The sequence below is a fragment of the Rhyacophila brunnea genome, unplaced genomic scaffold (assembly GCF_057557595.1).
Source record: "Rhyacophila brunnea isolate RB1 unplaced genomic scaffold, BYU_Rbru_1.0 scaffold_11, whole genome shotgun sequence".
Classification (NCBI taxonomy): Eukaryota; Metazoa; Arthropoda; class Insecta; order Trichoptera; family Rhyacophilidae; genus Rhyacophila; species Rhyacophila brunnea.
Window position 1 is genome coordinate 20,447,959 of NW_028232763.1, and position 19,883 is coordinate 20,467,841.

The 19,883-nt window shown below is 34.6% G+C and overlaps 1 protein-coding gene across 2 annotated transcripts in view; it reads left to right on the forward strand.

Moving 5' to 3' along the window:
- The window catches only part of oaf (BRICHOS-like domain-containing protein out at first), a 200,225-nt gene that overhangs the window by 78,120 nt on the left and 102,222 nt on the right, over positions 1-19,883 (forward strand). For both annotated transcript variants that reach the window (XM_085959872.1, XM_085959879.1), the window contains exon 4: positions 3,184-3,367. In XM_085959872.1, coding sequence (XP_085815998.1) covers positions 3,184-3,367 — 184 coding nt within the window. The remainder of the gene's footprint in view (positions 1-3,183; positions 3,368-19,883) is intronic.

Genomic DNA, 19,883 nt, shown 5'->3' on the forward strand with positions numbered 1-19,883 from the left:
TATAAAAAAAGTCTATAATCACATCGCGAAGGGGTGATCCAGGTCTGGAACTGTCCGTATAAACGGACCCTTATTCATCGTCAGTTTTATATTACGCCGCTAAAATGACTCTGCCTATAAAGTAGCATTATGATAAGCTTTGCTAACTTCTTTGGGTTATTAAATCCATTAAGATAAGTTATTACTTCCATCAATCACTCGTTGTACATTATGATAGTAATAAAATAAATTTCGCGCAAAAGTTAAGACTACAGAGCTATTTGTAAATATTACATTTTGATAATAGATTTTGAAAGTAATTAAGTAGATCTTAGAAATTATATTACCTTGAATATATGTATAAATAAATATGCAATCGTTATTCATTATTTATAATATGGTGTGACAACCAACCTTGATAATAATATATAATTAAATTAAAACTCAATTGAAAACTTTTTCGTTTCAGTAATCGTTTAGTTTTTGATGAAAATTTTCAATTTATTAAATCGAAATTTAATAATCAACTTACAACTTTATTAACTTCTGATTTAACGACTTAATTTATTTACATACTATAAAGTCAGTTGAATTACGAGGGTGGGTCAATAATTCCTTAGAAAAAAGCATTAAAACAGTTTTTATTTTTGTATTTTTTTTTATTTCTCAACATAATCTCCTTGGAGCTCAATACACTTGGTTAGACGTTTCTCAATTTTTTTAAGCCGTCAGAAAACTAAGTTTTCGAAAGGTCCTCAAAATAAGCATTTGTCCGATCGATGACTTCTTCATTTGAAAAAAAACGTTGTCCACTTAGCCATTTTTTTAAGTTTGGGAAAAGGAAAAAGTCACTGGGGGCTAAATCTGGCGAATACGGTGGGTGGTCGACCAATTTGAACTTCAATTCTTCAATTTTAGCCATTGATCGTAAACATGTGTGAACACGGGCATTGTACTGATGAAAGAGGATTTTTTTCCTGTTTAAATGAGGCCGTTTTTCTTCAATTTTGTTTTTTAGCTGGTCCAATAAAGATGCATAATAATCCCCTGTTATTGTTTTTCCTTTTTCCAAATAGTCAACGAAAATAATTCCACGTGCATCCCAAAATACAGTAGCCAAACCTTACCAGCTGATTTTACGGTTTTCGCCTTCTTTGGACATGGTTCGCCTTTCGCAATCCACTGCTTTGACTGTTCTTTCGTCTCGGGAGTATAGTGGTGTATCCATGTTTCATCTACAGTCACAAAGCGACGAAAAAATTCATCCGGATTGCGTTGCATGAGCGACAACTGGGCTTTAGAGGCCACCACCCTATTGCGTTTATTGTCGACTGTGAGCAAACGCGGCACCCATCTTGCAGAAATATTTTTCATGCCCAATTTGTCATGTAAAATAGAAATGACGCTACCTTTTGAGATCCCTGTAACCTCAATTATCTCACTCAACTTTAATCTTCGGTCACTTAACACCATATCGTGGATTTTATTGATCATTTCTGGTGTAGTCACCAATACAGGACGTCCTAAGCGTGGTTCATCCTTTGTTGATGTACGACCACGTTTAAATTCATTTAACCAGTTATAAATAGTTGCAAGTGAAGGAGCAGATATGCCGTGAACTAAATCCAACTCATTTTTTATTTCCTTTGCTGTTAACCCTTTTATATTAAAATGTTTAATAACAGCTCTCTAAACTCAATTTTCTCCATTTTTGTAAACAAGCAAATTTTTTTTTTAAATGTACGAGAAATACACAACAACCCGACCAATCTGATTGAAACTTCTCAGCATACTGAATCGGTAGTGCCGCTGCATGAAAACAAACCGCTTACAGTACTAGTCGCACCACCTGTCGGCTTTTCTAAGGACTTATTGACCCACCCTCGTATAATTTTACTAGAATGCTGTAAAAAGTTTTTTCTTGAAAAATTATATCATGATCATTTTTTTTTAATTCTTTAGTTAAATTAAAATTTAAAAACGATTACTGATTACTGCGCATTTTTACACTTTTTCTACCTCCATCTCATCCCCTTTTCGGCGCTACAGCCCGGGTAGATTTTTCTCGTTCTAAGCAGACTCCTCCAGCCCGTCTGACCTTGCGTAATCCATCTGTAGCCGACCACTCCAACTCTCACAAGTTTCTCTGTAGGTCATCAAGCCTCCGAACTCGTCGTCTTTCCTCGGTCCGTTTTCCTTCTGGACCACTAAACGTGAGGCGTTTTGCCGATACGTGTTTGCGCATACGTGCCACGTGGCCTGTCGTGGGATAAATCTGTTTGATCGGATTTGCTACTATTTCACGTCCTTCAGGCGAAGTCTTTACCTATCAGAGGGCACTTGGCGGAAAAATATGAAGTTTGCAATTTGAGTAATTTTTTTGATAATTTCCAATTTCAACCATATTAAATATGGTCCAAATATTGAAGCTCGATTTGATATAATTAAAAAAGATTTCAAGTTATACACATTTATATTTTATAAAAAATCGATGTTTTTTAAATAAATATAAAAAATAGTAAAATTATGAATCTCTTCGACAAAACATAGAAGCTAAATTTTAATAATAGATATTACCAAGATATCACCATAAAATTTATGTAATAATAAGATGAGGTCCTTTGACAAATTCACATTTTATAAAAAAAAATTACAATTGTAAGTTTATCCTTTACTTAAAAAAAAATTATTTTTCTTTTTAATGTTTTCAGATACATATTTATTAATTAATACGGTTTAAATTGTAAATTATCAAAAAACTGTCAAATTGCAAGATTCGTATTTTTTCGCTAGGTGCCTCGGGTAGGTAAAGACTTCGCCTTAATACAGATGAATATGAGAGTTTCTATTTGTAATTTTTGCACCTCTTAAGTATCCTTGCGCCCTTGTCTTCTCGAGACACAATTCCCCACATATTTGGGAATCATTGGTGTAAACCGCGTTTAAAACCTTTTCTTAGTATGTGCGTACTCAAAATGACGATTTTTTTTAAAAATTCTATATCTTAGTTACACGACTGTTACAACGTTATTATAAATTCTGACCGGGATCCAATTGTGAATGAATTTCATAAATCGACCCATTTTTTAAAGCACCATTAATTCCAGAAAACAACCTGGCGCCGCCGTAGCGATGTCCATTTTCTATCCTCTTCTAGGCCTTTCCGAAGAGACTTATATTAATGATGGTTTGATTTATTCGCAGAAAAACCCGGGGACCGTTAGATCAGCCGAGGAAGACAAAGGGCGCGTCAATCACACGATGACGGTGTGGGTGGACCCGGCGAGCGCTGCCGCCATCTCCAGGCGGGTGCCGCCACTCTGCGCCGAGGCAGGGGAGTCCGTCTACACCAGCGAGGCGGATCTGCGCGCCTGGTCGAATATTCCAGGTAATTGCTTTTTTCGATCATCATCATTAAACGATACGTTATGTATATATTAAACGATCGTGAAATACAGATCGCAATACATTGCAATTTCTCGAAAATTACAAGCCAATTACAAACTCCAATAGAACGTTTTACCGAATATATTATGTTATTATATATAATATTAAGAAAACAATAAATTATTAAAAACCACCGTGAAATACAGATCGCAATATATTCCAATCTGTCGAAAATTACGAACCAATTGTAAACTCCAATATAACGTTTGACCGAATATATTCTTTCATTTTATAATATTAAATGTAGATATTATGTGAGCGACATATTCATCTCAAACGAAACTTGGTTTTATTCTCGAATTCAGAGCGGTGATAATTAAAGTATTGCTCTTTTATGGCGTTAATATATATTATGTGATCATCTTATGGTAATTTGAGAATGAGAAAATACAGGCCACCGTAATGGCGTATACACATTTCTTACAAAGTGTATAGATCGTTAAGGCTTAGTTCCCAAAGATACCACATATTCTTCAATTTATACCTGGGCTGTGTACCTTACTGTGAAGAATCGTGGCCTCCTTTTAAAAAAAAATATTTCTAGTAGCGGTAAAAACTTTTTTTTTTTTATTATCCATAACAAATAATAATAGTGGACATAATCTCACAAACAGCTTACCTATTTTCTTATATTGACAAAAATAATGTTGTTACGTAAAATAATAAGTACCTACTAACTATATTACCAATATAATAATAGAAAATATATAATAGTAGGTTATTAGTTTAGTTAAGATAATCTTTCATATTCATTGCTCAAAGGATTAGTAAAACAGATTAGTTATCAAGTTAAATAGATAAACTCACAGTAACGATTGTATTTATATACAGATTCTACTTTGAAGCAGTTACCGATAATTTACTTAACTAAACACTCGGTTGTTTATATTATATTACTTCTACTAAGTTATCATAAACTGTTTATTTATCGCACAAAGTATAAGCAATATTATTAAGTTTTGATGTTGTCCTCCGCCCCAAAAATTAATAACTCCGGCCCGCTGTATAAAATGTAGGTCGAAATTTATTTAATTCCTTTATAATTAGATCTTTTATAAAATCGTCTCAAACGGCAGCGTTCGAACATCCTCTCGCACATCTGCGCCCTTAATTTTCCATTTAAAACTCATTTAAGAACTTTACATTGCTACTTCCTTATATTACTAACAATAATATCATTGTACTTATATTAAATGATTATATTATAACATTAAAAGGGTAATTTATCATTTTCGTTTTTTTGCTAGTGAATCATACTGGCATAGTGGCATACCCGTCCCGTGCATTGGAGGTTACATTTCCAGACCTTTTTTTACCTGGAATGTTTGCTAATTATTCGTCAAACCTATTGGATACTTATGTTGGGTTAACTGGCGTATGCATATAACAGCAAACTGCATTCAAGCTATTTACTGCAAATTTGCATCCATAAACCTAATTTGAATCTGTCGAATAGTGACGTCACGTCGCTGACGTAATACGCGTCATGCCGTGGCTAATGATACCAACTTTTAAATTTAAATTTCCCGATAGTTAATTAAAAATTTTGAAATTGTGAATAGGTGTAAAAATGTGCAAACGGTACCATATAAATTTAATAATTATAAATGAATAATTATCATGAACTTTAAATAATTTATTTGTTATAAGATCATATTTATTGTATATTTCTTAATGCACAAAATGATAAAGTATACCCAGTAAATATTTCCATAATATGGCAATACAGCTTCGCGGACTCATTGAGAATATTACATACATCTCCATCGATCCACGATCTGTATACATTTTTACAAGCATTTAGCGTCATTTAGCATCATCATGAATCCGATTATAGCACAACGGCACGTTTCAAGTCTCCTACTAAACGCTTATTGCGATGAACTCATTTTAGACGTATATTAAAGTGACACTGACAGCTCGCGCGGATCGCCGCCATTTTAAGTTTGGTGCGCATTCCTGTACGCATCTTCGTATGCATTTTTTATAGTTTTCTTATTTGGCCGATAAACGCTTACTGCGTTGAATGCGGTTCAAAAGTGTATGAATACGGCAGTAAAACTATAACTTTACTAATACATATATTCACCACAGTATGAGGGACAAAAATATTTATTACTTACTAGCGATCGTCCACGAATTCGTCGACGTGCAATACGTGAAGAAACTGTAGACATACATACACAATATAAATTACTCTAACCGCGCGTCACTTACTTCACGTTATATTTTTGTAAGTGCGCTATTCTCGAGAAGTTTATTTTGAGATAACGAGAATTGAGACGAAAGTCCACAAAATTTTCACCAAAAATGGACTTTATAAACTGTGGAAGTTTAATTTGTTAATTATAACCGAACAACCGGTCAGATGGACAGACGAACACTTAAATTGTATTGGTGTATAGATAGATACAATCATGTATCGTGGACCAAACTATAAAAAAACACTGAAAAATGGACATGATTAATTGCCCGAATCAATCTATTCATTGTCTCCGATACAAATCTTAATTTATTACAATCAATGCTGGTATTCTTCTCGATTAACTATTTCATGACGTATTGAACATTATAAAATATAAAACTATGATTTTTAGAAATTCACTTTTTCGCGTAAGTTTCTGAGCTTTGAGAATCGATGTCTCCACCGAATCTTAGGTGTACATTGGTACGACCACGTTACAAACACCCGAGTTCGTGAGCAGACACGTAGACTCAGCAGCCTTCGGTGATTGAGGTTATCACGAAGAGACGTTTTACGTGACTGGGATACGTGTTCCGGATGCCGCCAAAGAGTGCGACACTTCGATGCTGTGCCACAAGGGTTCCGTCGCCGTGGCCGGCCCGCCCTCATCCTGCAGCGGTGCCACAAAAGACTGACTGAAAAAGGTCTGACATGGCGAGAGGCGCAAGAGTTGGCAATGGACCGAGGGAAGTGGCGCGAACTTGTGCTTGCCCTATGCCCCAATGCTGGGTCGTGACAGGGTGGAAGAATAAGAAGAAGAATCTATGTACATGTCTTAGATTTAATAATGAATGTGCTCGATACCTAAATTGAATTTTTCCTTTCTTTCATTCGCCCAATAGAGATAGACCCTTTATAAAGTATTGGCGTAATACGAGTATCTAATCAAATGGGTTTCTTGATTTAGGATAAAATTGTCAATCGATTAAGTTACATGTTCATAGTAGCCACCCGTCGCCCCTATATTATAATAAATATTATAGTGGTTACATTAATGGGCACAACGATAATATGATTGATATTTCGATAGTGTAATACAGGGGTTCACAACTGTTTTTATTAGAAGCACATTTTTTCTAAATGTAATGGAACTGCCAGACAAGTGTTTTTTTAATGTAACTTACATAATTTCAAACAGTATCGAATATGGTGACAGTACAGTTTGTTGATATATAACATAGAAAGTTGCGCTGCAGGCGAATTTTTCTAATGTATGGAACGTAAACCCCATGGTAACAAATTTATCAACTAGTACTGTATTACGGTTTTCATATTAAACCCCATGGTAACAAATTTATCAACTATTACTGTATTACGGTTTTCATATACTTAAGCAATTATATATTTTTTTGATTTTTGTTCAGCTGTCGGATATAACGTGATGTTTTTTTTTACCTAAAATACTGTTCTAGAAAAATCATTGACATTAATTTCAGAGCCTTATCATAATCGATACATTTAATAGGTTATAACGAAATGTGTGACTGACAGAAATTAAAAAGAATCAATTAAAATTATAATCAATAAACTTATTCGAAAAAGTTTCGCAATTAACTTCAAAGTTATAGTCATTAGACAAGCGAAAAAAAAGGAAAATATATTGTGGACCCAGAACTGGTAATTTTAAAGAAAGATAAGCTCGTGTTTAATTGTGTTTTTAGAAAAAAAAAAACAATACTCCAACGAACGTATCTGCATGAAAAAAGTTATCTCCGATTTATTTTTTTAAATAATTTTTCTTAGCTTTTTTTTTCTTTCAATCCCAATATGTTGTGTTATTTCAGAACCCTCGTTATATCCGGTACAATACGGTATTTTTCATCGTGTTTACTAACGCATTGTGGACTGCGGGTACGATGTTATGAACCCCTAGCAGAAATGTTATCCTGGAAATGTAATCATTCCAACCTGTTCCACTATAGAGGCGTGATCTATCGAACAGATTGTGTTTACTAGCAATCATTCAACTGAGTCACTAATCATGTTGAGTATACATTGTGATGTTTTAGTACGGACAAGTAATCAGCAAATGAAATAGCAAAGCCTCAAAGATCGACCGAGTCGCTATGGGCGGTTAGGCCGAATCCCTCGACCGATTTCCCCGTGCGGCACGGATTTTCACGAGCCGTCGGCCACCCGATAAGGATCGGACGGTATTAGGGATCAAAATCACACAACCGATTTGACCGGTAGCACCAATCAAGCACATTACCGGTTATTGAAAAAAGCGATAGTTTTTTATTATAACAACATATTTTATTAATACAATTATATATCATTTTTTTTATTAATACCTAAGATTTAAAATTTTAACATTCTTAATAGAAAATATGTACTTACATATATTGTAACAGCATAGAATGCATACTTATTCGAAAAATCCTCGGAAAAATCTTAGACTGAATGAGATTAGTATAGGCATAAGTTCAAATACAGTATCATATATTCAAGATTTTTCTAATATGTATGTTTCTAAGAGTGTTTCAAAGTTATGTATGTTCAAAGATATATTACTTATTAAATAATATTATGTCAGATATAATTGGTGTATATATAATCGTACTAAGTTACGTAACGCAAGTGAAAGAAAATATAAAAAAAAAAAAAAACAATTAGTACCTATGTATATTCATAATACGAACTATAAATACCAACTCGTAGAAACACCTAAAAAAGAAACATGATTTGAAAATAGTAATAATTCATGTAAATATATACTTCTACAAAACCTTACATGACAGATTTCGTTTCGGCACAAAGCCTTATAGACACCTTATAACCCCCATTAGTAGGAAAGGAAACAGTGATGAGGAAAGGGATAGTAGCATGACAGCAATCCATCCTCTGGATTTAGATTTACGCCATAGGTACTGATTTAAAAAAAACTTTATTATGTCTTCCACATAGCTAACTGGATTCAAACCCTGAGCACCTAGGACATAGTACAATATCTTATGACAATTTGATTGATTTACGGAATGATTGGTTTTTCATTACAAGTGTTTTCGGTATTTAAGTAACCGGTGTTCTGGCACACATGATAACCGGTGCTTACTTTTCCAGGACAACCGGAAAACCCCTGTCGGGATGTTGGTAAATACGATAATTCGATGCCGTGTTACCACTGAGCCGCCTCCCGGTTCAACATTTTTATTCCCTTTATCTACATCGACGATAAGTCGCCCACCACCCCTTTCCTTCGATTTGCGCCCGTGGGCTTTCGATTTGGGGATGATTTTTATTTTGTTCTAGTTTGTGGATTGAATACTTTTTTCCATGCACAATCCAAGTGTTTTTTTGTGTGTTGCTATGTATGATTGTTTCGGTTTTTATAGCCTTTAACCTTTCATGAGAACGTTTTCCTTTGTTTTATGTAAATTATTACATATCTTGAATTTTTCATCTTTAGACAGCAGATAACAATGTTTTCTTTGTAGTAAAATATAATAATGGTATTAATGTAATATTTTTTTATAAGTACGTTAGCTACCTAAATAATATATTCAATAATATAAATAGCCTCATTGTAGATCCGATTAATGGTTCTCCAACTGTCAATTTGAACCTCATGGAGCAAATTGAGATAAATGCCGATAAGTTGCCGAGGCGCTCAATTGGTCTTTAACCTCAGGTGTAAATAATTTCAGTTCCTACTGATCCATGAAAATTTTATATAATTATATTGCAATAATTAATTAAATGAGCCATGTTAATTTTGATCGAGTATTTTAATAAAATATTATAAATATTTACATCCATGTTGTGTCAAATTTTATAAATTAATCCAGTACAATGAACTTTCGCTTTTACTTTATTAAAGTCAAATAATACCGCCTAATACGATAAAGGAAAATGCTGTTATCTTTTTGATTGTTTGAATTGAATTTGAATAATAACAATTGTGAATAATAAATATTACTGACATATTTCATTTGAAACGAACGAAACGCCCCGAACGGTTGTCAACTTTCCAAATGACTAATGTTCGTATCGCGAGCCAAACATCGTTAAAGGCAATGTTGAACAAACACTGAATTCGCTGCTCAATACTTGTAACTGCCTTTAATAAGTCCCATTTTCCTACTCACTTAACACGTAAAATGCTAAACTTTTTACGAAGTGTTTTATTGTTTATCACGAAGAGAATCCCTTTCTTCTCATTTTTTTTTTATAAAATCGCTATTTTCTGTCGCGATTCGATGAAACTGTTTCCTAACAAGTATACTGCTGTGTTTTTCAACCGGTGTGGTGCGTGTAACTTCGTCAAATTTTCTTGAGTTTTACCTGTAAAGGACGTAATTATTACATAACATCGAAATTTCTAAAGTTTTACACTCATGACAACGATCGGCGGATATGCAACTATCTAGGCGAAATTACGTAGCACGTAATCATCTTTACGCGTATATTACTGCAACTGGTGACTTACAAAATGCGTTGGACCAAGTCGTAAGAATTACCAATTTCATTAAAATCATATCAAATCACTGAAATGGTTTGCCCAACCCCGCTTCCGTCAGGACCACTAAACGTGAGTCGCTTTATCGATGCATGATCAGCTGGCCCATCACAAACGTTGGGTTTTCATAAATCTCATGACGTTAGACTTATGTCGATCGTACAAGTTTGGTGGATGTATGTAGCAGTCAAGAACTATGAATCGAGAAGAATGAAAGGGAGGGTAGGGATGCCTTCATTGACCCCGGCTAATGATGATACATTTCGATGAAATCCATTGTATTGATATAAATTATCATCGGAGGTGTCATGCGGAAAGGGATTTGTATATCAAACAATCGTTGAAAAAGAGTAAATATAAATCGATATCATAGTGATCACTGATCATCATAACAAAACTTAACGAAAGCTCGCTGAATGGCGGAATAAATAAGCACGACAAAAATATTTTGTTGTACCTGTTGGCTGTTGGTCGCCACTGTTGGTGGTCACTGATGTGTGGTGTCGATGCGTAGGTAGAGGATGATAGTAATGACGAAGTCTTCGATGTCGTATGGTGAGATTTATTTAGCAGCGTATTTATACAATGATAGTTACTTCCTAATTACTCTGAGTCGAGTGACAATGAGTTGAATTGTTTTTCCTTATTTATACAATACAAAAGTAACACGTCAACACAAAATTACACAAGACACAATATAATAGGTATGCAATTACATTAGATTAATTATAAGCATCAGCGTTTTAAATCGAATAGTGAAATGAAATATTATTTGTTATAAAATATGACACTACGCGATAGCGCTCACAGAACGCGTCGAGCGGGCGAAGTCGGCGAATGCAGTGTTTATTCATAACCATAATCACACGTCTCTTCCCGCGCATTACCCTTCACCTATGTAATATGCGGCCCAAGCAGCACAAAATAAATATTATTACAGCGCCTCTCATGACAAAGCAATAAAAATATTATATTATTTCGGGGCTTGTAATTAAAATTTACGACGACATTATTCAACCAGCGATAAACTGAACACGCAATAAAATTAAACAATGATTCTCTGTTATTAAATAATTGCTTTTCGCCCGTCCATCGACAACGCCTCGAGCAGCGTAATTTTGGTAGCCGTGTTCAATGAATGGACTCCATTGTATTTTCTTTCATTCGTATCGCCGAGAAGCGGTGATTCGCGAAAAAACGATGATTCATGCGGCGTGCGCGTATAATGCGTCGTGAAATCCAGTGGGCGCTGGCGTATTTGATTACGTTGTATTTTCGTTGATTTACGCGCCACTTGTAGAAATTTTGCGCGAGCGCCGCACTCGCTGCGTCAATGGGCTTTCTGCCTACGAGAAAAATGATTATTCACCTAATATAGTAATGGTATAATGCGCTATGATATTATGTTATTATAGTTGTAAGCAAATACTATGGGAAACGTTTACTCAGCTCAATACGCCGTAATACTAATTAAGTATTGTTATATGTAATACTACACCGTCTCTAATTTCGCTGACGATATGTATGTTGTTTACTAGAAAATACATTCAGTGGGAATGTATCGCTGCAAAGTAACTTGATATTTTTATAAACAATAGATGAATTTGATAGTTATTATTCGGCCACTACATACCTATATATTTACGCAAGATAGTAAGCTCCACCGTAAATGGACAAATAATGAAAGATGAACATGCGAGTTATGATGGAAAAAGACAGATTCAGAACTATACAAATTATACTATCGACCGAAGGTACTTGATGGAATTTAAATTTAGAATTTATACAGATAATCTTCCACATATTAGCTCCGTTAGTGTATCATTATCTGTCACCCATTTACCCCCGACGGCCGATTTTTTATATTGGTAATTGTAAAAATCAACCGATATTAAATCGTATGTATAAAACGCCTACGTTGTGGATATACCCGATATGCGTATATCATGAATAAACAATAATTAAATACCTTCCCTTATTGTGAGTAGGCTGACAAATCTAAGCCACTGCTCTTGTTATTTAGACATGTGTCCTGTATGCTTTTCCTGTGGGACTTTCTGCAATCAACCTGCTGATAAAAATGCGTTGGCACTTGGCATGAACTGCTACTTTACCCTTGGCGTTGTCTCACTAGTGATGGCAAATTTTTAATATTTTACTTTTGTGTTTGTCCCTGCGTATTTGGGTATATTTTCATTGAATTTATAATTGGTAAACATATTAATGAATGAATAACTCACAGCCTATTCTCGATTAAAAAAGAAATTAGGTCCTACTTAAGTTATTTGTGAGCTTAAAGAAAGCGAGACCATCGGGGCTTTGTAGAGTCAACAGAACATTGTACAACTAAGTGTTCAATGACCTCCTGAACATCATAGTAATATCGCAGAACTGTAAATCGCTTCACCCCGCGAGAACATCATTTTTTTTACTCTTAGTGTGACCCGATATTAGTCGGACTTATTAGAGGTGACTTAACAATATACTTATGACGTACATAAAGTGGAATGGACTTACTGCATTTCCCTTTATATAGAGATACCATGTGGTGAGAATCTAATCACTTTATCTGTGGACTCATTCTAGACCAAGCATTATTGGACTCAATGATATGGCATACCTGGTTGTCTATCTTCTATTGCCAGATAATTCGCTATATCATTGGCTATTGGTTTATTCACTAGAGATTTCATATTTCATTAATATTATTATGGGTGTTATAAGGAGAAACATGTTTACCGCTTAAAATATCATGCGATTACATGTTACATAGAACGTCAAAACTTTTCAGACTGAAGTATAATTGGGTTTACATTTTCAATGTTAACCCACTCCCGCTCTCGGGCGAGTTGTAAAAGGTAGCATTTTTGCATTAACCCGTCAAACACACGAATAACCTGCCATTGGCGGGTGAAAATGAGTTAATGCTCACATTTCGAACACAGTTACGTTTAACACAACGAGGGGATATGTAGACTTCGTATCAAACGATGATTCCGGCGAGTATTTATATTTTTGAAATCGTAATATTTACTATATTCGAGTCGCAACAGCCATGGTCTTCTCCAGTTGTCATCATTCTGGTCTATCTCTCGCTATCTTTCTCAAATCCGAGATACTGATTGCAGATTTATGGCATCCATCCTCCGCAACGTAGGCTTCCTAATACTTAGACAGGTTCGCATCAAAAACTCTCCAGACTAGTGAATCCAAGTCTTTTCATTGGTCATCAAATTCTTGATGATTCTCAATTCGTTGGACTATTATGGGTATCGTAAATTCGTCAAAGTTTTCATAGTTGGGTTACAGTTCATATTTATATCTTCTTCCTGGTGCTACAACCCTATGTGGGTTTTGGCCCCTTTCAACATCTGCCCTATGCAGGTGTGTACCCAAGGATACACGATCCTTCCATCTTCTGCAAGGTTGACCATATCCTTGTTTTTCGGCTTCCCTAAAGTCAGTTTATTTGGCATGCATGACTCGTCCTTCTTGTCTACGCCATATAAGGCGGCTCAGTTTGATAGACTATGCTATGTGCGGACTCTAGCTACATCTAGATGACCATGTCATTGATGGGTTCGAAATACTGCGTGTGCAACATGGAGTTACATTACAATTAAAAAAATATATCTAAATAAACTATTTCTTTCATTCAACGATTAATTCACAAGATTTGAGAATGTAACGGTGTTTATATTGAACATACATAATTTGTAAATACCTTGGATATATATACACCTACTAGAAAATTCGTTTTTAAAAAAATACGACGACTGGACTTGAAACTGTATTCACTGGATTCGCACCAATGTGCGAAGGATTTGAAACACAAAAACCGATAGCAAAAAAATAATGTGATTTGATTAGCGTTTCATGTAAAAAATACTACTTAATTTCGTAGTAATTAGAAGTAGATGCCCGTAGATTCATTGCTAACAGACATTGACGCGAACCCAGTGAATACAGGTACAAGTTCCATCGGGGGTCGTGTTTTATGTTTTTTCTAGTATATAATATATATCTGATGTGTTTTAAAATTATGTATGTTCTAAATTAATCTAAATAAGCAAAATAAAAAAGATACATTTAGATCCCTAAAAATGTATTTGGAAGAATTTTCCAGTCTTCGGGGATACCAACAATAAATTGGTACATAACATAGGTAGGTATTCCTACAGATACCTTTTCGTGTGAGACCTACATTTTATTATGGCAGCTAGGATGAGAGCCAATTTATTATTGTATCTATAGGTATATGAGATTGTTGGAGTGACCGGAATACTTCTGTGAAATAATCTATATTAGTATACTTACAGCGAGCGTAGTGAAAGCAATTCGAAGCCGCTTTCAATCAAAAATTCCCGTCTTTCGGCGAATCGTTCGCGTCGTTGGTTGAATTAAATAGACGATTACGTCATTAGAGGGTCTCAAATCAAATTTATTGTACGCGTAAATATTGCCCAAAGCGACGATTTTTCTCTTAAATATTTGATTTTCAATGGACGCGTTTTCAATGCCACGTCGTTTAAATCGTACCAATGTGTCAAAATTTTCTTAAATATCATTCAATTTAATATTTTACTGTGAAATGATTATTTTGTCTACTAATGTATGTCCATTATGACCTATTTTATAGTATTATTAAATATATAAAACATATACAGTTTTGTATTAATATGTGTTTTTATGAAATATAACATCATGTAAAATCTTTTCTATAACCTTTCTCTTACTGTGTTAATAAATTCACTTGCGTCATGTCAGATTACGTTACCGTATAGGTGTCGTGATGTGACAGTAATTTAAAATAAAAAAATATAAATATACTTAACTTAGACCTATAAATGTCATTATTGTTTCTTTTGTTACTGATCCTAGTGATCAGTGACGTCCCGTGGGGGTAGGCAAATTGAGCGTCGCTTAGGGGCGCAAGTTACTCGAAAGGCGGCAAATCGAGGAGAATCATTAGGTATAATATACAGAAATAGCCACCTAAACTTAATACTCGTAATAACGAAAATATCTTTCCATTAAAAAATCATCTCACTGGTTGGAAAAAAATGTATTAATTAACATAAAAGGTTGTATTTTTTTGTCGAGTTCGCAATGTCTAGTTTACATCCGTTGCCCTTCGACGTCCATGGTGATACACAATACTGTATGAACATTGGGGCTACATTTTGGCGCTGCCCGGGGGCGGCATTTTGTCTAGGGACGTCACTGCTAGTGATAGTTAATATAATATAAAGTAGGTGATGTGCATATTAACTCAAATCTAAAATATTTAATAACCTATGACTTGTCATCATAGAACGGGTGCTTAAGGGGGGACATGCTCGTCGATGGTCAAAATTGAGTTTTTATTGTATATTCAAACCATGATCCTGGACACTCCTTAAACGTTGTAGATGATCTATATATATACTTTTGAAGCCTTATTATCCTTTATAGTTATTTTAAACATTTGATGACTGCGTGAAGTATTTTTGTTACATAAAATAGTATTCTTTTAAACCTCTCGCTCTAATGTTTTAGAATATAGTCATATTTCGGTACATAACTGTGCAGTGGTTTTAAGATTTTTTACATTTATTAATTTTTAAACGCATTTATAAAACCATTAGCATAATTTATTACTAGATAATTTTTGTAAAATATTCACGATAAAAAATTATATTGATAATCTCTGTGATCCCAAATTTGACAAGAATTAGGCATTTTATTATTCAAAAAATCGGCAAGATTAACACATTTTAAGATGATTCTAAAGATATTTATTATAAGCTATGTCTTTGACCATTCAAGTGTGATAAACATCTTATGAATAATGATTGCTTGATAATAATTATTGACCTAAGAATAAGGTAGTGTTTTTTTGAAATACGCCATTTCTTTTGTCATTCCTCAGTGGTTAAGCTACAACATACGGCCGTAGCCATAAATTGACAAACTATAATTGAAGTAAAGAGTAAAATGATATTGACGCGCGTGTTTGAACATGTACCGTTTAAAAAAAATAAAAAAAAATTCGGTTAGGTACATGTTCAAACACGCGCGTTAACATAATTTTACTCCCTACATTAATTATAGTCTGTCATTTTATGGCTACGGCCGTATGTTGTATCTTAACCACTAGGGAATGACAAAAGAAATGGCGTATTTCAAAAAAACACTACCTTATTCTTAGGTCAATAATTATTATAAAGCAATCATTATTCATAAGATTTTTATCACACTTGAATGGTCAAAGACATAGCTTATAATAAATATCTTTAGAATCATCTTCAAATGTGTTAATCTTGCCGATTTTTTGAATAATAAAATGCCTAATTCTTGTCAAATTTGGGATCACAGAGATTATCAAAATAATTTTTTATCGTGAATATTTTACAAAAATTATCTCGTAATAAATTATACTAATGGTTTTATAAATGCGTTTAAAAATTAATAAATGTAAAAAATCTTAACACCACTGCACAGTTCTGTACCGAAATATGACTATATTCTAAAACATTAGAGCGAGAGGTTTAAAAGAATACTATTTTATGTAACAAAAATACTTCATGCAGTCATCAAATGTGTAAAATAACTATAAAGGATAATAAGGCTTCAAAATTATATAAATAGATTATCTACAACGTTTAAGGAGTGTCCAGGATCATGGTTTGAAAATACAATAAAAACTCAATTTTGACCTTCGACGAGCATGTCCCCCCTTAACATTTAACTGAACATCTTGTTTGGTTTTTCAAATAACTACAATTCGACTGCTTAATCTTCAAACCGCTAACTCCATTTGGGCAAACTGTTAAGGAAGGAGAAAAAACTTATAATTTAACTATTGAGCGGAATTTAACAATTCCTATTGAATTTTTTTTACAAATAAGCTGCACCATGAATTAATACACTGTTTTAGCTTCCCTTTTGTACATAAAAAATATATAAAGAGTGGAGTTGTTCCATTCATGATATTGGAAATTTGTCACCTGCAGTTGGCTGTTTTGTGTAAAGAACGATAACGCATGTATTTATAGATTTAGGAATTTGAAATTTTTGTAAAGCGTAGACAACATGCTTTATAACAAAATGCCATCAAAATATCATTTTTGTTTAAAAGTGCAGTTACCTGGTTTGCAGATTCAGCAGTCGAATTGTCCAATTGTTTAGAAAATAAGCGTTTAAGTTATGATGTCTATTTTTAATATTTGTAACATTTCTTGTTGCCCGTGCAATATTTTGGACATCATCCACCCACTACTACTCAATACGACTATAACATTAATTATATTAACGATAACCAGGTTTTTTGTTATTGTAATAAAAACTGATTACTTATCTCTATATAAGGCGTCAATATTTTTTTTATTTTTTTTATCGGCCATCAAATGATTACAACCATGATTATATCACACATCCGTTAGTATAATAATATGTATAGTAATCTAAATTCATTTTCTTTCAAAAGGTTTGGTAGAAGGTATCTCATTACAAGGGTGAAAAAATTTGACACAAAAGTTATTTACGTACGGTCGTGTCCGAAGATGGGGTTTATTTGCTTTAAGAATCGTATAGCCCGTCTACACGTGTATGTATTTACTGACGGCAGTACGTATTGTCGCGACCACGGCGGTAAAATACTAATGTACACACGTATTATCGTTCATGTTGCAATACTGCATACAAGGATCAAAAAAGTTCAGCTGCTTCTAAATTTTCACGCGATAGTTGCAACTTAGATGATGTATACGCACGCACTAGAACTATCGTGGTGGACCTGCCGAAAAAAATACGAACGACAGTCACCATTGTTGCGTGTAAACAGTTATTGTGATTGAGTCACGTTAATCCATTCATAAAAATGTATTATTTTATATGCATTGCCTATGCATTAATACCTAATGGTCTTAAAAGCATGGCCCCCACAAGGGGGGGGGGGGGGCAAGGGCTCTAGCCTGGGGGCCGGGCGTGGCGAGTCGGCCAGATAAGTAAGATAAACAGATCACAAATTTGTTGTATTAGTAAAAACGTCGCCTGCGGTGCTATTTTCCTTCAACAATGTTATTATTTAAAATTATGTGGTTGTACGATACAATTTTTGATAGTGTATCGATACTGGACATCTCCATATTTCAAATGGATTTATTAAAAAAAACACTAAATATACACATTACTTTTTACCGCGTACACGATTTGGAAAACCATCACACTGCCTTTACCCTTAGCGATAGGTAGGGGGGGGGGCGCCAAAGATCCTAGCATGCGGACCCGCTTCAGGATGGGGGATCATGCGTAAGAGTATCCAAAAAATGAAATATAGATAAAATCTGAGTAGCTATTATTGTTAATAAAAATATTAGTCACGAGTGTAGATTTTTTCCGTGTAAAAGATTGTCTTCGGATTTTTGTCACGTTGCCTGCGAGCCTCCGGCATGGCGATTCCCTCGCATCCATTGTGGAATTTACGGCCGTGGGACGGCGAGGGCGAAACCGACGCCGGGCGCCCCGACGCGTCCCCCGGGAGTGATTCGTCCCTCTCGCTTTTGACGGGGGCCGCGGTCCCCGGCCCCTCACGCGCCGCCCGCATCAATTCGCCGGGGCGGCTCTCGAACAAGCCATCAATCCTGCCGATAAATTGTAATGCCTGCGAGACGGCTTCTTGCCTTTCGGGTTTGGGATTTTTCGGGTCTGTCCGGCGACCGGTCCTGCATTCGTAGCGCGAGCGTTATTTATCTCGCTGCTGCATTCGTGGGACGCACATTCACGTGGATGCCCTGGTGATATATCCCCAACCACGTAATGCCTTGGATTTCTAACCGGGAATTCGCACCGGAGAATTTCCAGAACTTTTACGAATTGGTATATGAAACGATTCTTTACATAATATCTGAAAATCTTTTATCTGAATACTTTTTACAAAAAACGGAAACAATCAAGTAATTTATTAATATATGAGTTTTACCTTTCAGCACCTATATGATATTTTCTACTGGACGTGTTCACTATTTACCGTTCAAAGATAAATGAACTTTTCTTTAAATTCGATTTGCCCGCAATCCTAGTAATAAAAATATGTTTAAGAACATACATCAGTAAAACGGAAAATAATTTTCAACAGTAGGTGCGACGAAATTTCGCACTCGTCGCCAATTGGAGACCGACTGTCGACGTGTGCGCACGTCAATTTGTTTTATCATGGCGTCGGAGGAATATATTCTTAAATCGTGTAAAGATGACTTAAAAACTTTATATGTACTTGAAAAAGAAAACATGTCATGAATATACTATTATTATTAGTAATATAACAATAAACATTACATTAAATGGACGCATGTTGAATTTTTATGACAAATTATATTTCGTTCGGCAGGCGTCATTTGCACAATCCGCGCATCGCCTAGCCACGATCTTTTTAGACCATGCCTCAACTGAAGTATAGCCTCAATATAAAATGATCTACAGATTAGCTAAAATCTACATGTCTCATTGTGAATGTCACTAACATTGGACTTTTTACCCGATTTGAAAGTTACTTTTTTAAGCCTCTTTCCAATATGAAATTGATGTTCTTTGGGAAATATTGAAAGTCAACCAGATGTGTATGTAATTATAATATAATGTTATTCCGCTAATAACTCATTTTAGATATATATGGAACATGTTAGGTTTTGATTGTTTACTACTGAGTTGGAGACATACGTATTGTCAAAAAGGATGAGGATATTAATGATATAATAATGATTTAAAGGATCC